The 25,176-nt window shown below is 32.3% G+C and overlaps 2 protein-coding genes across 2 annotated transcripts in view; both read right to left on the reverse strand.

The window, feature by feature from the left end:
• Positions 1-349: 349 nt before the first annotated feature.
• On the reverse strand, positions 350-11,111 carry zw10 (zw10 kinetochore protein). The gene is given in 16 exon segments (NM_200141.2): positions 350-744; positions 1,897-2,099; positions 2,176-2,307; positions 3,732-3,862; positions 4,567-4,730; positions 4,820-4,891; positions 4,976-5,214; positions 5,295-5,477; positions 5,566-5,702; positions 6,302-6,496; positions 6,588-6,743; positions 7,206-7,365; positions 7,544-7,621; positions 7,804-7,905; positions 8,005-8,139; positions 10,952-11,111. Coding segments are annotated over 16 exon segments (2,316 nt in total). The 5' UTR covers positions 11,057-11,111; the 3' UTR covers positions 350-620.
• Positions 11,112-15,430: 4,319 nt separating this feature from the next.
• usp28 (ubiquitin specific peptidase 28) overlaps positions 15,431-25,176 on the reverse strand; it is a 38,819-nt gene continuing 29,073 nt past the window's right edge. Inside the window, exons 20-26 of the mRNA XM_087301192.1 lie at positions 23,324-23,419; positions 21,633-21,811; positions 20,345-20,423; positions 18,234-18,313; positions 18,028-18,151; positions 16,950-17,145; positions 15,431-16,066 (exon numbers count right to left, since the gene is read on the reverse strand). Of these exons, the coding sequence (XP_087157318.1) occupies positions 15,894-16,066; positions 16,950-17,145; positions 18,028-18,151; positions 18,234-18,313; positions 20,345-20,423; positions 21,633-21,811; positions 23,324-23,419 (927 nt within the window). The 3' untranslated portion in view covers positions 15,431-15,893. The remainder of the gene's footprint in view (positions 16,067-16,949; positions 17,146-18,027; positions 18,152-18,233; positions 18,314-20,344; positions 20,424-21,632; positions 21,812-23,323; positions 23,420-25,176) is intronic.

Below are 25,176 nucleotides of genomic sequence, written 5' to 3' on the forward strand. Positions count from 1 at the left end.
TTCAAGCTGTCAAAGCCGGTATCGTAAACTGTGAAGAACTGACGTACAACTGCCGTCGAGTCAGTTTAACTATCCACACCTCTATACTGAAGTCGCCTAGACTACAAATCACTCTTCTTCAATTCTTGTTTTGTAGAATTTCCAAATAAATATTAATACAGCGGACTCTACTTATAGTAGTTCCAATGGTGTATAACTTTGTTATATATTGCACAAAAAGAGACAAAACTTGTCATAATTCACAGTTGTAAACACATGAATAAATAATTAATTCAAGTGAAAGGTAGCTGAGGATGTCAATCTATATCATTTCAACATTTAGATTTGTGCTCCACAGATTAACTTCATGCAGGTTTAAAACATGCCAGCTTTATTCTTTGGCTGAATAGCACACTGAAACACTTACAACAGCCTAAGAGAAGTTTACATGCCAGAGCAGCAGTTTATTTAGGTATTTAAGCATATATTGATAACAAAATAAAATAGGCATGTGCTTAGAACAGCATTTATTTTAATGCATTTTTCAGCAAAATAGAAAAATAGAATATACATTATATGCAAGGAAAAGCCCCGTGTAGCATAATGTTGCATTAGAAGTGCATCATTGTTCTTTTGGTTGTTTATTTGACTATTTTAGCGAGGGCCGCTGCTCGTCTCTCTGTGTTCTTAAACAGGGCTCGGATGAGGCTCTTCATCTCATTACAGGAAAACTCCACCGCCAGAGGCCCTTTGCCCTCTGCCCACCTAAAAAATAAAGAAAAGAAACATGAATAATTTGCCCTACAGTTGACCAGTGAACTATTTTTAGCACATGTTTGTCCACTTATTTACATACTGGCTACTTCATACATAGCTAAATATACACTCTAAAAGTGTCAACATTAAACAAAGATTCAAAGCATACACTTAACAAACAAATAATAATTATCTAACAATATTATCCAATGAGCCAATTCAGTAAAAAAAAAGGAATATATTTAGATACGACGGTCACACTTTACAATAAGGTTTCATTAATATTAACTAATGTATTTATTAACATGAACTAATTACAGAGTATATACATGAACCACAGAGTTAAATTCAATACCTTTTAAGACCTTATTTAAGGTCTCTATTTCCATATACTTTAAGACCTTATAACCACTTTAGGATTCAACACTGACAAGATTTTAACTTATGATATTTATTAAATATTAATGTAAGAAACTAATCCAAAACTAAAACATTATTCATATACTGAATACAAATCTATTAAATCGAGTTAATTCAGCAGGTTGTCGCATAGAGCTGCATGAAATAATGGTGTTGCCTTGGTTACTGCAGTAAACAAAGCAGCATGATGTCAAATCTAGTAGGATCTCATTGATTTCATAAACTACACCACATCCTGATATTGGCAGATTAAATTCAGGCAAACTTTAGCAAACAACCATGCATTGCATAATCAAAAATGATATCAAATTTAATACATTGCAAAACAGCTTTTAAGATTTTTAATACTTTTGAAGGGCCTTAAATATTGCTATGTTGATTTATAAACTTTTAATTCTTTAAGACCCCGCAGACACCCTATATTAAGAACATTTGTACAGCATTTATTAATCAGAGTTTAACCTTTACTATAATAGTTGCATTACTATATTATATGCATTATTAACACTAATATTATTAACACATTAATGCACAGTGAGTTACAATAAACAACAGTATTTTCATTAACTAACATGAATAAATAGTGTAATAAATGTGTTACTTGTTGTTTGATCATGTTAGTAAATACATTAACTAATATGAACTAATACAACCTTACTGTAAAGTGTTACCGATTTGGCTTCAAAAGTAATAACAGTGGAAATAAAATGATAAATATAACAGATTTAATAAATGGATCACCTGTCCACGATCTCCTGTAGATTAGCGTTTAGCACCATGGAGATCTCTTTTAATGTCATCCACTTCTTTACATATACAGGAACCTCTTCTTGATATTTTTTGTTCTTGTTCTCATCCGGCAGTGGATTGAAGACTAGTGGTCCCTCTTCTATGATGGTTTGACACAGTGTTCGCAGTCGCTCACCGTCCACATTGGAGATGTCCTGAAATAAAAGCACTTGGCTTAAACAGGGTGTCACACAAAAAAAGGGGGAAAAACAGCATTGTGCACTGCCTTACCTCCAACATCATAATCTTATTAATCAGTTCTAATATTGCAGTATTGAGGAGAGTCCCCATGGCTTTGCAGTATATGTTCACAGGCAGGACATCCTGCCAAACTTTTCCCAACCTCCGCAGCTGATGAATAACCTGAAGGCATCAACAAAAGAATAACTGCTTTCCAATCAGTCTCATCATGGACCAACATTTATCCTTTTAATCATCCTGTTTCTTATACTTTGTTTTATTAAATATAATTATTTGATTATTTGAAGGAGTATATACCTTTGAATTGATTTTAACTAATGAATAAGTGAACACATTATTTAATATAAGAATGTTCAGTGCATTTGCCTGTCTACTACTTTCAGGAGCCAACAAACTAGGTCACACACCAAGAAGACCTTGAGAGGAACTGAGGGCTGAGGACTGGAAGCAACTGTTTCTATTGTTATTTTTATGAGTTATTACTATCTAAAATGTCTAGAAAAAGTGATTTTGCTATTTTTATGGTTAATTCTTTTAAAGTGATTCTACTTATTATTCGTGATAGACTGTGTATTAAGGATATAACTGCCTGAATGTAGATTACACCAGCTTTTAACCAGTTTAGATAAAGACCACAGAGAGTACACTCAGCCCTGGATAAAAAAACGATTGTACTTTAGGTGTGTGTGTTCTATTTGACTGTGGATCCGTTTTACAGGTCTGGAGTCAGCTCTAAACAGTCTAGTGGATGTCTGACGTTTATGCTTAAGATACTGTTCAGAATTGTATGCACATACCCCACGTGGATAGTCTATCTGTGTTTTAACCAATCAAGTTAGAACACCTATATGTATGACACAGTTAATGACGTTATGTGAGAGTATAATTGTTAAATATAACTGTTATAAGTACAATTGATTAGTGATTGTAAGCAGAGTGGCCTAGGAACTCATTGTGAGTGTTGAAGCTGGCTTCTGCTGATGAAACTGCAAACTATCTTCAGTAAACTTTATTTATTTATTTGAATCTCTGACTCTGGCTCTTCTTCATCTGACAGACTGCTCATTCTTTGGGTTAAACTGTATACCATCCCTACAACTGGTACAGAAAATAAAAAAATATTTATGGTCTATTCTCAGAGTATATACAGCATATTTACTAAATATTAATGTACGCAACTAATCCAAACCAAAACATTATTCATATACTTAATACAAATGTATTAAATTTAGCTATTTCAGCAGGCTGGTGCTTATAGAGCTGCAGAAATAATGATGTTGCCTTGGTTATTGCAGTGAACTAAGCAGCATGATCAAATCTAGCAGGATCTCATAGATTTAATAAACTACAAAGCATTGTGATATTGGCAGATTTAATTCAGGCACATTTTAGCTTACAACCATTTATTGCATAATTAAAAATTATATCAAATTTAATAGCTTGCAAATTCCAAATACCTAGCATTTAAGACTTTTTAAATACTTTTTAAGGGCCTTAAATTTCTCAATATTGATTTATCAACTTTTAATACTTTTTAAGACTCCCTGACACACTTGGGAGATTGTATTTTTGGTGTGTGATCATACTTGTCTGATAGCTTTGCTGGCGACAGAGTAATTTTCTTCATCATCCAAGTTGGAGAAGTTGCGTGCAGTGGACAGTCTCTCCAACATCTCTGCTTTCTGAACGTTCATTTGTGCCACAAAACACAGAGCACCTTATTCAAGCACAAGAAAAACAAACATATTAAAATTGAGCATCTAAACTGCCATTCAAAATTGAGTAAGATTTAAAAAAATAATAATTGTACAAGAAGCCTCAAATTATTGTTGTGTAAACAGTGCACAATATATTAAAACACAATCATCATGACTAGTTAAATATGTGTTATGAATTTTAATGAAAAAAATAATATCAAGAGCTCCATATAAAGCCTTGCTGCACATTTAGTTATTTTTCCAGTTACCTGTTGATATAAGGTTGCTTTGGATTGGGTATTATTGCATTTGATTTATTTTAAAACATATATTTAACAAATAATTTATAAGTAATAAACAAAATAATATCAGAAAACTTTCTTGTAAAATACAATTTTTTTATTTACAAGCTCAAATAAGTTATTACAGTAAAGCTCTTAATTCATTTAGCCCTAAATTTTCGATTTTAGCCCATTTAAAAAACATTTAGTAAAAGTAACTTATTATTATTTTACTTGCAGATACATGATGCTTAATAGCTATATTTTTTATACTTTGGAAAAAAAAATTATATATATATATATATATATATATATATATATATATATATATATATATATATATATATATTTTTTTTTTTTTTAATGCAATATAATTTTAAGTAAAACAAAACAAAAACTGCTGTCCTCAAACACTTCAGTAGTATTATAGACCATGAACTTACCCAGTCTTCTGAAACCTGGGACTAAGTCTACAAAATAAGCCACTCCATCTTTCAAAGGAAGGTAAGGTTTAAACTGAAAACCCAAGGTTAAAAGATGGTGAGCGATGAACATGCAGTTATTGTGCTGGATGGCTGCCAAATGAGGCAACTTGAGGAAGTTATCCCTAAGTCATAAAAAAAAAAAAAATAGCACAACGGTTAAAAAAAACTATAAACTGTAATACAACTATCAAAAAAAGAGAGACCAACTTACTTGTGATAAGTAGGCACAACATCATAGAACAGATGAAAAATATTTCGGACAGTATAGAAAAGCTGGACCCCGCTGAAAAAAGACGACCACAGATTCATGTCAATCAGGAATTCCAGCTTCTAGTTGTAGCTAGTGGATGTAATGGCTGCTTCTTACCACTGGGGAGAGCTGCCCACCGCCTCAGACAGTGTTTGTATGGCCAAGTCCATCAGCTGCTGCACAGACTCACTAATGCGACACACAGGAAGACACAGCGTATTGGGACTCAACTGCTTTTCATTCTCCAGACTCTGCTGATCATAATGGCCACTTCTTTTACTCGACTCCTTCCTCTCCTTCTCTCCTCCGCTAGGACTCGGTAGCTTTGGGATTGAGAGTTTATATTCTGGAGTGATCTGAATGCAGAGAGCACAAAGAAGCTCATAATAGGTTCTCATAGCTTGATGACTATTACATTATATTAAAGGCATCTTACTTTCACTGTGTTGTGCATTTCAGAAGTCATCAGTTTTCGTGCAGCCACAATTACATCTTGGCATTTTTTGCTTGCGAAGTGGCAGTTGACGTTCCTGGCATATTTTAAGAGTTCTGTGGAGTCCCCGGCGAGGTAGCCCATCTCTTTCAGACTGCTCTCGAAATCCTCTGTCTGTTTGATGACCTGAGAACACAATTGAATATTGGATTACAAAGAACGGCTGTGCAGTTGTCATATGCTGACAGGTCTATCTCTGGCCGTGCAGTCTTACCTCGCTATACTCAGCTAGCTGACTGCTGTTAGCTGGAATTGAATGAACCAAGCATTCACGAATGATGCACTCGGACATCTCCTCCCATATCAGACCACCTAAAATCTCAGACACTTTTTTTTCATCTACAGACACATCTGATGAAAACAAAACAAAAGCAAATATCACCATAAGCCTGCTGGAATGTAATGCCTAATTTGGATGTCTTTAAACACCCTTTTTATATTTCTGGGATTCTCAGCAGTGGAAGTCGTCGCAATTGGGTAAACTTAGACTGCAGTGAATAGGAGACTACAACCAAAAAATTTTGTACAATCCTATTTGCTTAAATAATGAAGGAAAAAAAAAAAATTAAAAAAAAAAAAAAAAAAAAAATATATATATATATATATATATATATATATATATATATATATATATATATATATATATGCATATTATAAGACCATGAAAGTGTTTTTGACCTTGCATGCATATTAGACTGTTGTTAGAGACCCTTAGAACTAAAATATGACCCTATTTCATGTATAATAGGGGCTCTTTAATATTATAATTACAATTAATATTACATTGTCGTTTAATTTAATTTTTTTACCTCTGTTAATATAAAAAAAGTCAACTTTTTCCTTACATCAAGGACCTCTAAGACAATGTATGCATTGCATTCAACAATCATGATTAAATTGTCTATATTACACAGAATCGCCATCTATTTTCACATGGTTTCTAGACGTACCAAAAAGGTGTTCATGCAGCGTCTTGAGCACAGTGAGCACTTTAGTGTAAACTTGGCTGGGATCTGGATGCTCTGCTTTGGTTTCTAAACACTGGAGGCTTAGGACAGCACCCTGCTCTGGCTGACTGCTCACTTCCACCACCAATGAAGGGTATAGGATGAGCGGCTTCAGTATATACTTAAACAACACTTGCCCTAAAAGGAAAGACAAAACACAGTTAACTAATATAAAAATATTTAACAAATCATTGTGGGTGTACTAATAGGATTTTACACCAAGTCTTACCAAACAGTTTGATCTTTTTATGAAGTTCTCCTTGAATGGAGAGGGCCTGGAGAATGCTGGACAGAAGAGCATGTGGGACAGATTCATCCACCTTAGATCCTCCTTTATTCAAATGAAGTGCTGTCTTCAGGAACGACTTTGCACCAGTGAGCTCAGCTACAACATGAAGACAGAAAAAAATCATAAATTTTACTGGAGTGACATTTTGATTTAAAAAAAAAAATTATAAAAATTAAACCATCATTCACAAAAAGGTAACACTTTAAAATAATAGTCTATTGGTTCATGTTCATGTATTTACTAACAAAAACAAACAATTAGTAAAACATTTTCTTATATTAATTCTTCTTTGTTAACATTAGGTAATGCTATTTAAGTTAAATAATGCTAGTTCATGTTAGCTCACGATGCATTAATGTTAACAAGCACATTGTTAATAATGAATTTTAAAAATTCATTAGTAAATGTTGAGCTATGGTTAATTAATGCTTTACAAGATTAGTTAATATTAGTAACAGCATTTCCTAACATTAATGACCATTATTTTAAAGTGTTACCACAAAAACATTAATATAATGAATTTAGAGAGTGTGACTTGTCATGTGATTTTGTAGTTACTTTTAGTGGAAGGAAGTTTCCAGACTGCTAGTTTCTGCCACTCTTCTCCAAGATGGTAGATGAGATTCTCTCTCTGTATTGTGATCTCTGAACTGAGGGCCCGCACTATAGGCAACTCTGTGTCTTTCCAGGTTTTCAAGGCATCAACACAAGCTCGTGCCTGTACAAAGCAAGCAGGAATACGTTTATAACCATGTACACTAATTCAAATAGCTGTTCAACAAATAATATTTCAGTTACATGCCATTTAAAATGGAAGAGGTCAAAAGTATTTATTAATAAATATGTTAATTAAATTGACAGCAGGTCTAATGAATTTATTGTTGAATGCGACTTACTGTTCCATGCTGCTTTGCGGCAACCACATAATTCTTTTCCTGCAAGGCCCTGTGATACTCTTCTATCGCTGTGTCAAACTTTAAAAGCATATTAAATCATGAGAGAACATTCCATTACATAAACCATGTGGTCTTGACTTAAGCATATTACTGTGAGCTTATTTACATAAAGCATGTGCAAGTGATGTAAACTATTAAGACATTAAGCTAGCTTTGTTATAAAAACCCTCTAAGCATATACAAATTCCCAGCAGCTTTACCTCCTGGAGATGTTGGAGCAGGTCTATGACTGCTGTGTTTTTCTCTAGCTGCTGTTTAAGCTTGGCATACTCTGTTACAGCATCATGAAGGTTCTGCTGAACCTGTAAATGCAAACATCATGTGTTAAATTAATCTCACAATCAATCTTTTTATTTAAAACTGACATGCTATATTGTTCATTAAAAGCAAAATAAAGATACCTCATTTTCAATGCAGCTCTTTAATAAATCAATGTCTTTGGAAACAGATTCAACCTGCTCCAAAAGCTCTTCTGCTCCCTCCATACTGGGTATGAACTCAATATATTTTTTATTTATCATGTCTGTAACCTCTTCCTGTTTTGAGGGGAAAAAAGAGAGAATGGTTTAACCCTCACAAAGAAAGTATAAAATAATAATACTTTTAGATAATCATTTGACTTCTATAGTTTTTATGCATGGGTCAATGACAAGATCTGAAATCTGACTGCAATAATTAGCTTTTCTGCGATATATATTGCAATGAGTACAACTTCACCAGATGGCTTAAATAGCTCTGTTTACTAAAACTATTCATTTAGATTGACAAAATATTATTTAGAGCAAAAAAAATAAAAAATAACAAAAGAAAGAAAGAAAGAAAGAAAGAAAGAAAGAAAGAAAGAAAGAAAGAAAGAAAGAAAGAAAGGAAAAAAAACAGCATTCTGGCACATAAATAGAATAATTCAATGTAAAATAAAACTTAATATTCTGCTTTGTATTAATAATTCTGTAAAATTATTCTTCATTAAAGTTACTTATGTTGTTTGTTATTGGCCCAAATGCTTTACACTCTGCAAATGATCGTTTCTAAAAATTACTCCACCGTATTATGCAATGTGACTATTGCAATATTGATGCTAAAACGATGAATTATTCAGCCCAAAGTGTCTACTTTGATGTATTAATTAACATCTCTGAAAATAAAATGCCAAAATAAGAGTGAAATATTGATTCTTCATTATTCAACTTAAATGATCTCTACTTAATTAAATATGTAAAAGTCAAACTAAATCAAGTTATTTAAAACTTGATAGCTTTAAGGACAGTGACAGAATGAGGTACAAAGGTTTAAAATGAAAATTAATTATTGCCAACGTGCAGTTTAAATGGTTTTATAATCAAATGATTCATTTTTTAGGAACAAAGAATTAAATTAATAAAACTATGGTTACATTTAGCTGCACAATATATCACTTCAGCATCGTTATCGCAATGTGATCATTCGCAATAGTCACATAGTGATTATACGCAATGTTGAGTTGGATTTAGGTATGGGACGATAACCGTTTTCAAGGTATACCGCGGTTTGAGAAAGTCAAGGTTTTAAAACTGCCAAGATTATCTGCTATACCGTTCCTGCTGACTGCGTGACAGTTTTAAGAGCATTCAGGCATAAAAAATTGTACGATTTGTAACTTTGACAAATTAAAAACAAATACTTTAATTTAATTGTTTATAAAATGAAGACTATGCAGTATTATTTTATATTTGAACATTCAGTTACTGTATAATTAAATACAGTTTGACTCCTTGGAAAACAATAAAATGATGTTTATTTAATTAGCATGTTTTACTTCAATTAATTTATCTGTGCTTGTAGATTGTTTCTTATATTTTATGTTTATAGACTCTCCTACAGAATCACCTCAATCAATCTAAAATGATAAATTCTTTTCATATATATATATATATATATATATATATATATATATATATATATATATATATATATATATATATAAATATATATATATATATATATATAAATATAAATATATATATATATATATATAAATATAAATATATATATATATATATATATATATAAATATATATATATATATATATATATATATATATATATATATATATATATATATATATAAATATATATATATATATATATATATATATAAAAAAAAAAATATATATATATATATTAAAAAAAAAAAATATATATATATATATATATATATATATATATATATATATATATATATATATATATATATATTTCTATCTTTTGATAGAAAAGAGTACCCAAACAATGTCTAAAGCCACAATAATTATAGAGTCCATTAAATGACATAACATTTTCAGCCGATAAATCTTCAGTGGCTAAAAATTTATTTAATCTCTAATATTAACACACTTTTAGATTCCCATTGTTGCACAGTTCTGCTGTGTGATTGGCTCTTAGATCAATACAAAGTAAAAAAGTCCAGAGCCTATCATCGTTATTGACAAATTTGATCACGATTCAATATAATATCGTTCATCAGCCCAGCCCTAACATCTAGTGTAATTCATATAGCAATATATATCGCAGAATAAGAAAATATTGCAATGTTAGAATTTTCCAATATCGTGCAGCCCAAGTTGCATTCCACTGTCATGTACATTTATTGTTTTGATGCTTAAATAAATAAATCCTTGCACAACATATAAAAGATTTCTTCAGTTAATGCAGTATTAGAACAAAACTGCATATGCATTTTAACTAAATTATATGAAACTAGTCTGAATGTGATCTTATATTCTTGATATATTTGGCACATAAAGGGAATACAAAAGACCAGTCAGATGGCTTTATCAAAACAAAATATAAATAAACCAGAACGCAGACATATGTTCTTATCATTGTGAATGTCTCAAAATCAGAAAAGAAAACATTGTAGAGTAAAATCAGGTTAATAACATAATCTGTCTGAAGTCAGAGCTCAGACTGGCAGAGACTGGCAATGATATCAGCAGCATGACACGTCAGCCAGTCAATGTCACACCAGTACTCCTGTTTACCACCAAAACACAAGCGTTCATTGTCCAACAATGCATAATAAAGCGATATCACTCTTAAATAACTTCGTATTCGAGGAAAAGTTGTTAATTCACTTTAAGACCTTTGGGCAACGGTCAATGTAACGTTATGCTAACAATAGAAACAAGCTATTAAGTGTGCAAACATGCAAAACAACCTCTTCTGAAGACGATAAAAAATGACGTATTCAAATCAAACTCTTTTAAAACTCATCTAATTAACTCGTGTTATATTAATAAACACGTTGCTGTATTGTTGCTATTATTTTCGTTTTTGACAGCTGGCTAGCTAAACATGACCGTTTATTACCTTTGTTTCTTCCACTTTCCGTGATAGTTTAGAGATTTTGCAGGCGAGGTCATCTTTCTCCAGTTTCCCTGAGCTGGCGAGCACTTCTGTCACAAACGAAGACATGACGGTAACGGGCTATTCAGGGAGCATACAGGCTAGTTTACTTCTTCATGCCACTACCCGCCATTCCGCGCGCAAAGAATGCTGGGAGTCTGCTGCTACTTGGCTGGAAGGGAAAAGCTGTACTTACTTGAATTTGAAAAGGGGCGGTTGGAATGGCTCGCTTTGTCCACATTGAAGTGCTTAAAACTATAAAATTAGGTTATTAGGTTATTTTAATAGGACATGTTCTAGACAAGACTATCGGTTGTCTGTTTAGTAAATTTATTCCATTCATTGTTGAGCCAGTCTACAAATCTAATTCAAACTAATTAACGTTAGTTAAAACTATTTTATTTTAAACTTCAACAACTAAAAATGATCCTGACATAATAATATTTTAAATAAAAAAATATTTTGGTACCAATTAATGTGAAACTGTGGGTAGATACAGTACTTGCCATAATGTTACATTTTGTTCATAATCAGTTAGGCTACTTTTTTACATTCATGCAGTTCATTTGATTGTGTATCTTAATTCTTTGCTTTGGATAATCACAGTATAAAATATCTGTAAATATCACTAATTATCCAGGCTTCTGAATATTGGGACAATTTAAAAACACAAACAGTCAAAAAACACGGATAGATCAGAAGTAATTTAAAATATCCTAAAATAGTGCACGGCCTAAATGATCAAAACAACATTCCTCATTACATTTAATTTTGAGAACAGTCGGCTAATTTTGATGGCAACATATTAAAGTCAGAATAAAAAGTTTTAGGTTGTAATCTACTTAAAACATGAAATTGGGACGAGTAACGGATTTGATAACATAAATACATGTACACAAAAAATAAAGGACTAAGCTGAAGGAAAATTATTAAATGAGTTATTAATAAATAATAAACATATGGTAAATAATAACCTTAATGTTTCTGAGCTTGGTTGTAATGCAATAATGTGAACCTTTTGCTAAGCTGCTTTGAAACAATAACTATTGTGAAAAGAACAATACAAACAAGAAATTTAAACTTGACATCTAATGATGGTCACTTCAGAACAAATGTTTCTTTCAGACTTGAACAACAAAAGCATTCAGACATTTTCAGAGTCCATTTTGTGTGAATCAGATTTGGTTATTCTTGTGTAAGTATTGTGTAAATATGATGATTGTATTTAGGTAAGATGCGCTAAGCATTTGGTGGAAAATGTTTGCTTTTTAATTGGGAATTAATGATTTGTTTTGAATTTATAAATTGGATTTGTGCATTGAGTGTCACAGTGGCGCAGTGGGAAGCACAATTGCCTTACATCAAGAAGGTAGCTGGTTAGAGCCACGGATGGGTCAGTTGGCTTTTCTGTGTTGGGTTTGCATGTTCTCCCTCTGCTCCTGGTGCTCTGCTTTCCCCAACAAGTCAAAAGACCAGTGCTATGGGTAAATTATGTAAGCTAAATTGTCAGTAGTTTATGTGTGTGAATGAGTGTGTATGGATGTTTCTCAGTGATGGGTTGCAGCTGGAAGGGCATCCGGTGCGTAAAACATGTGCTGGATAAGTTGGTGATTCATTCTGCTGTGGTTACCTCGGATTAATAAAGGTACTAAGCCGAAAAAGAAATGAATGAATGAATGATTTGTGCAACTAAGAATTGTGTTTTGATATTCCGAATTGGTTTCTTTAAATGTGAATGGTGCTGTGCACATATAAATTCGAGTTTGTAAATGTATTATTTTTGAGACTGATCTGGCTCCATAGTTCACTGATTTAATCAGTTACCTTTTGTAGGTGTGCAGAGTCATTTCAGAAATGGACAGAAGGTGATTCACTGTTAGAAACTCTGGGGGACTCATGGACCATCACAGACAACATATGCTTTGCTCTAAGGACAGAAGACAGAACTTGTAAGATTACTCTGTGTTCTCAAATTTAAGAAATAATGATAAAAAAAAAAACTCTGGATTGTTTTCACACTTTACTGTTTTAGTTTGATATGAATGCAGTATGATGTGCAGCAACCATAAACAGCTTACAGTTAATGAAAGACTGCTATTATTGCTGGTAAATCTATTATTTCATTGTCTATTACTGTTGGCTACACATAAAATGCTTTCATTTTCTGTATATTGTATTCAGTTTCTATTTATTTTCTGTCTTCTTATTTGCATATCTTCAGGGTAACAGGAAAGTCCAATGCTGATAAGGATGTGTAAGTAACGACATGCTTGTTTAAATTAACCATGTGGCTTCAAAGCATCTTATCTTTCTCATACTCTTCCTATACGCATAGAAGACCACGATCTACTGTGCAGTGCTGAGTTTTCTCGTATCAACAATCATGGAAGCGTTCGAAGTCTAATTAAACTCCAACGATTATGTCTGATTTGCTAAATTAACCCAAAGAGAAAGAAAGCAAGCAGCTTTGTGGGAAAATATTTCAGAAGACTGAGCAATACAAGATGATTTCATGCAAGTGTAGAAAAATATATTGTATTAATTAACTTGGTTTTTGCTCAGTTCGATAATATTCAATGTTCAGTTTTGGATGGGAAAGTATAGCCTAGTTAGATACCAAGTCTGACTGAGAAAACATTAAAGGAAGAGCCTAGAACAAACACCGGTTGTGGTAAATCTGTTGATAATAAATAATTTTACATCACCCCATAGGAATTGTTTCACTTGTTTTGATTATTTAACATTTTCATATTCTGTTTACAGAAGTCGACAAACAACAAACAATGAAATTATCTTTTTGCAAATAAGTAGTTTTGATAAAAAAAAAAAGTGAAAGTAAAACTGTAATTTCCTTGTGGTTAACAATTTTACTGAAACTGACAGGTATATACTTACTGTAGAAATTTAAGTCAGAATTATTAGTCCCCGTTTGAATTTTCTTTCTTTTTTTAATATTTGCCAAATGATGCTTAACAGATCAAGGAATTTTTTACAGTATGTCTGATAATATTTTCTCTTTTTGAGAAAGTCTTATTTGTTTTATTTCGGCTAGAATGAAAGCAGTTCTTAAATTTTGAATAAACATTTTAAGGTCATAATTATTAGCTCATTTAAGCTATATATTTTAAGATTTTACTAGATATTTTTCAAGTTTATTTTTCAAGTTTCACTTCTTTACAACTTAAAGGGACATTTAAAGGCTTAACTAGGGTAATTAGGTTAACTAGGCAGGTTAGGGTAATTAGTCAAGTTATTGTATATCGATGGTTTGTTCTGTTGATTATCGAGAAAAAATAAAACTTAGAGGGGCTAATAATTTTGTCCCTAAAATGGTGTTTAAAAAATTAAAAACTGCTTTTATTCTTGCCGAAATAAAACAAATAAGACTTTTCCAGAAGAACAAATATTATCAGACATACTGTGAAAACTTCCTTGCTCTCTTAAACATCATTTGGAAAATATTTAAAAAAATTGAAGGGGGCTAATAATTCTGACTTCAACTGTACATGTCCAATAATTAAATACAAACAAATGTTTAATAAATACATGAGAGATATTAAGAAATCTAAGTAAATGTATGCAAATTGAAACAAAATTTAAGGCTTCCAAAATGGTGTTATGTAACTCCTTAACACAAAACATTTTTTTAAACACATCCAATAATTTCTAAAATATCAACCTCTACCAAATGGTTGATATGTCGGTTTATGGTAAAAGTACCGGAATAAATACATATATTATGAAAATCTGAAAAATATTAAGTCTAAATTCAGTTTATTTGAAAAAATAATCAAATTAAAACATACATAAAATATAAAATACTAAATCATCTTTATTTTTTTTAAATTATGTCATAAAATATTTCTGATTCTCATTAAACACATTTTCTTTTTTTTTTCTTTTTTTTTTTACAATAAAACCAAAATCAAGTGTAGTAGTGCAACAGAATTATGTTTGCTTGATTTTTTTGTAAACCAACAATGCTGTGTGTGTAAATCATTATTTAAAACAGTCAAAATATGGTCAACCATTTGGTAGAGCAGGCAGTTAACATGTTTAAAAGGACTGCTCATAGAGAATTATGAATTTACAGTAATTACTATTAATAGAGTATTATGATTTACTCACCGGTTATCAGTACTGGGTTGCGACTGGAAGGGGATCTGTTGCATAAAACATATGCCAGAGTAATTGGTGGTACATTCTACTGTGGCAACCCCTTTCCCCAAAGGAAAGTGAGTGAGAGTAAGTGAGTAATGTAGTATTCTAATGTTTTTGTCCTAAGAGAAACATTTATTGTATTTTTGGCTATTGCAACATGAGACTTTTTTATTCAGGGCCACAATTATGATGGGAAGAAATAAGAAGAAACAAAAAAAAGAAGAGATGATTAGGGGGAAAAAACAAATGCGAAAAGGAGAAACTCAGGACAGGGCAACAAAGTGAGAAATCAAAATTTTATTGAAAGATAGAACACAGAAAGGTAAAGGGGTCGAACAAAGGAGTGGAAAATCAGACAAGCTTACTGTACAAAGATAGAATACATAGAGGATCTTCAGCTAAGTGTAGACTGAAATAAAGTGGCTTCTGCAAATCTCGATAAAAGACTATTTTCACGCTATGTGTCTACAGCTGACGTGAAAAGAAGATGAGGGTAAAATCTCTGCCTTCACTGCCCTCTTTTCAAACATCATCTATTTGATCTTTCCTGAGATCAAACGTCTAGAGCAGCTAATCAATCTCTCTTCAAGGAATTGAAAGCACAGTGTGTGTGTGTGTGTGTGTGTATGTGTGTGCCGTAGCGTGCTTGAAAGCATCATTGTGCAGCAGAATGAAATCCAGCTCAGGCCGAGGCTTTGGTTTAGATCACCTTGTGACTGTAGCGTGGTGTTGTTTTTTTAAAGCTTCACTTCACGATGACGACAGAGGCACTGTGAATGGACTCCATGACGGCTGCCAGGCGACTGCACAGATCGTGAGGGGACTTCCTCACTTTAGGGGGTTCCTTCAGCACCACTCGTTCTGCAGAGCAGTCTAGAACTCTGGGCAGGAACTCACTGAGCTTTTCTTGAAGAGAATCTAAAATAGACAAATGTAGACAACAGCAAATGATAAGCTAATAATCTGATTTTCAGTTGTTTAGTTGCAACAGAGCTTCAAATGTGATCGTTCTGCACCCACTGGATAAAGGTTCTTGTATAGAAAAAAATGTATTGTGTGAAAAAAAATAAAGAATATTACATTTTATTTTAGTTATTGCAATCTAAATTCTGCTTATATACATGAAATCCTGTTTAATATTATTTGGAAACTTTTTGCTTTATATTTTGTTACATTAATATATTTTCTACTCAATGAAGTACAGAATACCTGATGTATTCAATCATTTATTTTAATTACATTTTAATCATTCTCTTTACTATACTTATTGCTTAATTATTTATTCAACTAAAATAATTACTTAGATTTTGCATTATATATTTAGAATCATAATAATCATATTTTGGACAATATACAATTATTTAAATCTAATGTTGCCATATGACCTAATAAATGGAATCTAAGGAACCAGGAACCTTATTGATGTGAGGCAAACGTGCTACCCACTGTGCCACCGCATCGCCCTAAATGATTTCAGAATTAGTATAATTATTTCTTTGAAAGTAATTTGTAGGTACAGTGTATGTTTGTTTCTTTTATTACAGTTTATATTTACCAATTAAACAATTATCAAGTATTTCATTAATTATCAATATATTCATAAATATAAATAAGCTAAAAAAATGATTGTATTATTATTTTAATACATCTTATTAACTAATTTATTACTATTTTGAAAAAAAAAAAAACTTTTCTATTAAGTGTCTATTCAGTTTTTTTTAATTTCCAAAGGCCCTCTCTTGCAGCCTCCTGACCACAGTTTAAAAATCCTTGATCTAATTGAAATGGTGAAAAAGCCCACCATCCATGTCCTGCCCCAGGTAGGAGCACCAGCAATTCCTGATCAGCTCGATGACATCCAGGTCCTCTTGGCTGACACTGTCTCGAACCATGAGGTGCATGCAAGGGATCACACACTCATTCATGAGGCTCTCTCCCTCCGTCACGTCACTCTCATCCTGACTTTTAAACAGCGTGGCTGCCTTCTCATTCAGCTCCTGCATATCAGAGTGCAAATGTATCAGTTGAACCTAAAAAGTCTTTGTGTAAAGCTTGAGCCCTAAATTCTTCAAATTAGAAATGAAGACCAAATAATGTTTCAAATAAGTACTATTTACTTATATTATATACAAATATTTTACTTAATTCATCAAAGATTTTCGAAACAAACTTTTTTTTTTCTTTTTTACAGTTTATAACACTGACAATAAGAAACCATTTCTAGGCACAAATAAGTGTTTAGAATCATTTTTAAAGAATCAGACACTTGTTTTTTTTTTTTACTTTTTGTAAGTTTAAATTGCTAATACATGAATCAGAATAAAAGAGAAATCACAACAATGAATAAAATATAATTTGTTTTTAACTAAATGATAAAAATAGTATTTATTGTAAAATATGCACTAATATAAAACATTTTTTACAACTCAACCTTCAGATACTGAAGACTGGATTAATGATCGCTAAAAAATGGGTTAACCATCAAAGGAATAAATTAAAAGACAAATAAAAAAAAGACTTTAAAACACAATGAAAAAACAGAACCTTTAAAAAAGCAGCTCATTTAAATTGCACTAATATTCCCTGTATGGTTATACTTCAATTTGATGGTCTCCTTTAGACATTTTGTCATCAAATGCCTTTATAACTACACATCAGTGAATACACATTTAAGTATTATTATATTATCAGTAGACAGTTTGGTTAGTCTTAAGTCCCAGGCATTCTTGTGTTTTTACTTTAATAATTGCTAGTTGATGTGTAGTTGTAAAGTTATTTAAGGCCAACCACAGAATGTCTAAAGTGGACTTACAATATTTCTGATTTACTCAAATAATTGTAGCTTTGGTGATCAGAGAGAGACTTGTATGTTAACATACTTTCAGACACTTTCTCCTGTAAAGTGCAATAAGTGACTGGTCCACTCCTTTCCTCTCTCCTTTTGTGAGCAGGGCTGAGTTGTCCTGGTGTGCGTGTGCCAGATAAATAAGAGCTTCTCTTATCCTGTAAATGAAAAAAGACAAACGTTGTAGTCATATTAATACGTAGCACGCAGGCTTAATTTATAGTCCATGAGTTTACATACTTTCCATTCTGATATTGCTCGAGACCTGTCAACAGGTAGGCGAACACTGTCTTGAACATGCTGTAGTCATCATGCCATTGCTGCAAGACAATACAGTATGAAAATACCAGTGTTGGGAAACCTAAACTTTAGCCTGATAAGTTATAAGTTACTCATCAGAAAAAGACGCTAAGCTGTTGTCAAACTACACTTTTTAAAAAGTAGTTTGCTACATTAGAAGTTTATTCCTAACATTAGTTGGTTAGATTGAAATTACTTTGTTCAAGTATCACAAAAATCTGAATAAATATTCATTTTAAGCAACATATTTGGAACTTATTTGAAAATGTTTTAATACAGACTGTTTTCAAATTACGCAGACTGTCAAGTTAAAAACTGCAACAATTGTAGCATTGCAATAACAAAATAAGTAACATAATTAAGCACATTGTAGCTTTTTCTCAAAAAAATAAAAGGATTGACATGGATGCATTTTGGTAAGAAATTTAATGGGCCATATGCACAGGGAGTGTTTTTCAGTCACAGATAAACTTCTGATGAAAGGTTAATGTGACTATTTTTAAGCATAAACAAGGTGAAAGACCATTGAAACACACCATTCAATATACTGGGGAAAAATACATTTCCATATTTTATAAACATGGGGTGAATGCGTGAATGGAATGAAAATGACTGTTTATTTTAGTATAATGACTAACAAGTATATTTTCTGTTTTCTTCTTACCTTCTCTACCGATGCAGCAACCGAATTTAAACCTTTCGAAAATATTTTTGGTAATTTTATGCATTTAGTAGTGTCTGATTTTAAAGCCCTTTTTTTTTTTTGCTTTTTCAGAGCTTTTCGGCACCACCTTTCTTTTTTTTATGGTTCATCTCTGACAAGAAGCACTTACTGTTTGTTTGACATTCTTGCCTGATATTAATTACGTCCGTGTAACCTCTGATTGGGTCAAATTGGGTCGGCCCATCTCAAAACCGTCGTGTTGGGCCAAGTGCTTAACTTTAATTATTTTTTATTACTATTATTATTATTATTATTATTACTATTTTTATCATAATCATCATCATCATTATCATTATTATAATATCACATCTTGCAAGAGATAAAATCTGCCTGCATGTAAAAACGATACATATACATTTTTGTTAAAAACTGTTGACCCACAGTTAAAAATGGTCCAGTCCTTCTTGCATTTGCCAGAATTGCCAGATGGCCAACCCACCCGTGCATGGGGTGTAACAATGTAATTTAATGCAGTCCTTCTTGTCTGGTGTGATACTCACTTTATATCATATCTCAGTCAGGCAGAGAAAATTAGTCATTAAAAAAAAAAAATCTAATCTTAAATGTTGCGATTTTGTACAATTTACCAGAAATGTTTACCGGAAACGCTTGAACCACGAAACATAATATTGAGCTGACTGAATGAAAAATAAAAGTCCAACTCGAACAAATTTCTTTCTTCAGATTTATTGCCAACTGTTATGGATTGAATTTCAACTCTTGTTATTGTTAAAATATTATTTACAAAATAACAGTAATAAATAAATAAATGTAATAATAAATGAGATGTTTGGATGATGCTATGCTGCCTCAGACCACTGCAGCTGGGAAAACTACACAGTTTCATAAGTATCTAAGCTAGTAAAAAATGTGGTAACACTTTATTTTGATGGTCCATTTGAGTAATAGTAGACTGTCTGCTTAATATCTGTTGATACTGCTCCTTTAACACATTTCACTGACTAAAAGAACTGACTTTGCAAGTACATATCAACTTACACTAACCTTAACCCCAACCTAACAGTCTACTTATAATCTAATGAGAATTAGTTGGCATGTAGATGTAATGTAACTTAATTCAACAAACGGACCATTAAAAAAAAGTGTGACCAAAAAGGTAGCTCAGCTAGTAACGGTGCAACTTGTTTCTACAGTAGCTACTCTTCAACAATGTCAAATTCAGACATTAACATTCAATAGATTGAGAGTGAGGTTTCGTAAAAGCGTATAAGAAAGAAGTCTCTTTCGATCAACATTTGTATGCATCCTTGATGATATAAGTATGAATGTATTTTATTTTTAGATTAGTGAGTCTCATTGATTTTACCAAATACTCATCCATGTCCATATCTTCTGGTCTAATTAGTCGAAGTTTCGATCTGGCCTCTCTCATGATGCTGACGGCCCTGTGAAGAGAAACATCCAGTGCAGATTAATCTAAACAGTCTATCTCAAATGCGACACGAACAGAGAAACTACATTGTCAAACTTAGGGGTTTATCAGACATAGCTTTCAGACTCATGTGACAAAGTGCAAAACTCCAACAAATGTGGCATTGGAAAAACAAAATATTTTACTTCTAATTAAGCTCACAGTATCTTAATTATATGTAGAAAAAGACATGATTACATTAGATTTAGATTAACTAGATTCATCTAAATAGTCAATCTCAAAAAGGACATGCGAAATAAACTTCATTTTGACATATAAGATGTCACAGCACTACACAAACATCTCTTAAGTTTCAGAATTCAGAGCTTCCTTGTTAGCCTGAAAACAGCTTATGGGGGTGGAATGAGCCTCTTTATTACTTATAACAGAGTGACTAAACTCCGCCTGCTTTTACATCACTGTTTGTTTAGCTCCGCCTACTTACTCACATTGCAGCAGGTTAATAATGACTGAACTAATCGCATGTCTAAGAAGAAACCAAATAAAGATGGCTCAAAAACAACAAGCTGTTGTGCATTGCCAAGTAGTGGAAAACGCAGTCTTTTAATGGTCTTTCTTTTGATCCAAACAATCAGAAAGAGCTGACAGACTTTAACAAAACTGTCAGTGATCTAAACCACTTATGATAATTTATAGAGATGTTCACTCATAAGACGCATTTGTAAGCAAACCACGAACTTGCTCATTAATTTCTAATTGGATTTTAAAGCAGTGGGAAAGTGAATCTCTGACCAGTCGCTTGACCAGAGAGTGGAGATGGCTATAAAGTGGGGGGAAGGAAATGTTTTTTTTCTTTAATGCGTTTCATTTTTATATTGGGTTTTGCACTTTATTATCTATAAATAAATATGAAACATTTAGTAAATTTATTCATTCAACTGATTTGAATCGATTCCAACATTTTAACTGATTTTTAATGCAGTTTCAGATGTGTCATTAAGAACCTGGTCTTTTGTTTACTAAATATTACCTTGGATTAATTTAAAACAAAGTCCAATTAAAAGCTGTTACTTTGAGAAGGACACAATTTAAGATGATGCAACATTATTTATAGACCTCAGGGACCACAGCAATGCAAAAATGCAGTTCATGACCACTTTAAATTATTAATTACAAAAAAAATCAAGCTGCATTAACTGATCAATGTAAAGAAAATGTGTACCGATCATCGAAGCTCAGGTTACGATCACCAAACTGCTCCAGCAACGTCCTTTCAATGACTCGCTCAGGGGCCTTGTTTTGAAAAAGGTAGACCAGCACATGCTGGAGCCGGGGGTCCTGCTGCGGTGTGGTCTCTTCCTGGGACAGTTCATACAGTCTCAAATACTCCTCATGAAACGCCTGACGAAGAGATCAAAAGACACTAAATCACGTGCTATGTGTAGTTTAATGCCTTCGAGATGATACAAAGTATTATTTGAAGATATGAGAACTGCAAAAGTTCATTTAGTTTATTCATTTTAAGTTGAATACACTGGGAAAAAATCTAGTAAAGAGTGTCACACGCTTTGTGATTCACTGATGTTAATCTTTGCTGTGAGAGTTTAACTCTGCAGTTTATCAAATTGAATTATTGACATTAGTCTATTAGTTTAATAAGAAGAAATAATAAGAAAGACAGTTGAAGTCCTCCTGAATTATTAGCCACCCTGTTTATTATTTTTCCCCAATTTCTGTTTAATGGAGAGAAAATTTCTTCAACACATGTCTAATAGTTTTAATAACTCATTTCTACTACTGTTTTATAACTGTTTTATTTTATCTTTGCCATGATGACAGTAAATCATATTTGACTAGATATTTTTTCAAGACACTTCTATACAGCTTAAAGTGACATTTCAAGGCTTAAACAGGTATATAAGGTTAACGAGGCCGGTTAGGGGAATTAGGCAAGTTATTTTATAATGATGGTTTGTTCTGTAGATCTTGGGAAAAAATTGCTTAAATGATAATAAAAAAAAACATTTTGACCGTAAAATGGTTTAAAAAATTTTAAACTTCATTTATTCTAGCCGAAATAAAGCAAACAAGACTTTCTCCAGAAGAAAAATATTATCAGACACACTGTGAAAATTGTCTTGCTCTTTTAAACATCATTTGGGAAATATTTAAAAAAAGAAAAAAGAAACCCTTGGGGGAGCTAGTAATTCTGACTTCAACTGTATATATAGAAATAAATCTGTAAAAAAAAAGAAAAGTACTGGCAGCTTATTACTACATTTTGTACCATGATTTACACGACCAACCCTGAAAATATATTGTTTTAACGTACTAAAATTTCACTAAAAATCACTTCATCAAACTTTCAAACATCAAAGCTTGTTGGAGCCAAGTTCAAGATTATATAATGCAATTAGAAAAAAGTGATGAATCAAGAAATATATGGAGGAAATTCTTAATTAAAGGGATATTTCAGCCAAAAATTAAAATAGGTATAATTTATTCTCCCTCATGTGGTTTTCCATATTTTGTGATTTATAACTTTTTTTCATTGAACACAAAAGAAGATATTTTAAAGAATGCTAGATGCTCTTAGAAAAAAAAATATTATGAAAGCAAATTTGGGCCAGCAACCAGCACTTTTTAAAATATCTTTTTTTTGTGTGTTCAATAGAAAAAATAAGCTCAAATAAGTTTTGAACAAGTGAAGGGTGAGTAAATTACGACAGAATAACAATTTTTGTGTGAACTATCCCTTTAACAGATACATTTTGCAATGTATATTGAATAATGTGTGTAATTATGTCATGATGTACAACAACTTTCGGTCAGAAAGTCTTAACTTCTTGTAGAAACATATCTAGTACTCCTCCATTCACCAGGTTTTATTTTGTCTGAAAAACATAAGTGTACCTTGATGAGTCCTGCTTCAGGTCCGTCTTTATCAAAGGCTTCTCTTGCCTTGGCAATGGCAAAAATCACCCCCTGCATGGCTGGTGTTAACATCATCTGTTACAGATCAAAAGACAATATGTCAATTTATATGTCGTAACTATTCGTGTTCAATTTAAGGTGTATTCACGCTTGGATGTTTAGTTTAATAAAAAATGATTAATTCTGAACTTTTTATTTAAATATGTTTGCTCCTTTATTTCGGTTCTTCTGAATAAGTATGAACACTGCCATCTGCACATGAGTTTTCACCAGCCAAGTGAAGTGAGATGGTTCTCAGTCCACGTCCAAACAAACTTTTCTGGACTGACTGAAACATCCATGCAACACAGCCTAAAGACAACTACTGTGTATTTGTGTGTGTGGGCAATTCCTGATATTTTAACTCCTGATCATATTTTCTTGCCTCTTTAGAAAACACATTTTTGTTTTGTACTCTTATGTTTTTATCCCAATGACTTAGGAGAGAATCAGGACTAAATGGATCACTGTTTTTTGGTCTGCAAGTGTGTACACACCTTTAATTTATAAGTAGCCTCAATTTTAGCCTAATTTTAGGCCCTGTTCACACTTGATATTAAGGCGTGCTTTTTAAGATGCGATTACAAGCCGCATAACCATTCACACATGTCATTTAAAAGTGTCTCTTTTGTCCACTTTCAATCACTTCTCGGATGAGGCAGGGTTTGTGCACAGGTATTGGCTTTCTCTGATCTTTCAATCTAATACTGCCAAAGCTAGTAAAATTTTCTAGTCTACAAAAAAATCTTATTAAAATGACCAGATCAATGAAACACACTTCATTAATAGGCTACATTATGCATTGCTAATTAAATGATAGATAGCTGATTGACTCCTATTAGGTTTACGCACTTTATTCTGTTTTACAGATTTAACATGTACATAGGTCGACCGTGAGGTGGAGCAACAGGTCGGCCGTGAGGCGAGGACGGGTCAGCCGTTAGGCGGAGCAACAGTTCGGCCGTGAGACGAAGCACGGCCGCCGCTAAGCCATTTGGTTTAAAAAAAGCGTGTATATACAGTATACATTGTACAGTAAATTAAGAGTCTTATTTCTTTTTTTTGTTAAATACACACTAAATAACTTGCGTCTCAGATAGAAATTTAACATCGCTAAAAATGGCACAAAGAAAATGGTGGTTTCTCACACTGATGTCCCTGCATGTTGAAGTGACGTGCTTGCTCTCTTTCAAGTCTGCACTCCCAACCTAGCACTGCTGGGTTATAGATCAAGACCGATTTTAAACTCAAATTGGGTTAAATCAACCCAATTTTATTACCAAGCAGTCTCAACTCAGTATTTGGGTTAAAAAACCAACCCAGCGTTTTTTAGAGGGTATGCTGTTGTTTTTATTAAATACGTTTAGCAAATATTTTAGAACAATGAATGTAGTTCAATTAAATGTCTTTGAATAAAATCATGCAACACATGCAACATCATCAAGAGTTTTCGAGGTTTTCCAGGCTTAAATTGTGAATAGTTGGATAGAACAGAAGTATTAGAAGCTATTTAAAGATTATAAACATGAAATAAAACATTCATCAAGCCATACCTTATGAAAAGCATCAGTTTACTGGTGATTCATTATGACAGTGAGCAGCCACAGCTATTTCATATCTAATTTTTAACCAAATACTTTTTACAAAAAAAAAAACATACTATTACGAGAAAATGTAAATTTTTTACATTTTATGTAATATTTTTTAAATTTATCCAGCACACTTAGACAATTCACTCAGTTTATGAATGAGCTCAGTAGACAGAATGAAGGCAGTCTTTTGACCACATTTGC

The sequence above is a fragment of the Danio rerio genome, chromosome 21, assembly GCF_052040795.2.
Source record: "Danio rerio strain M-AB ecotype USA chromosome 21, GRCz13ab, whole genome shotgun sequence".
Taxonomy (NCBI): domain Eukaryota; kingdom Metazoa; phylum Chordata; class Actinopteri; order Cypriniformes; family Danionidae; genus Danio; species Danio rerio.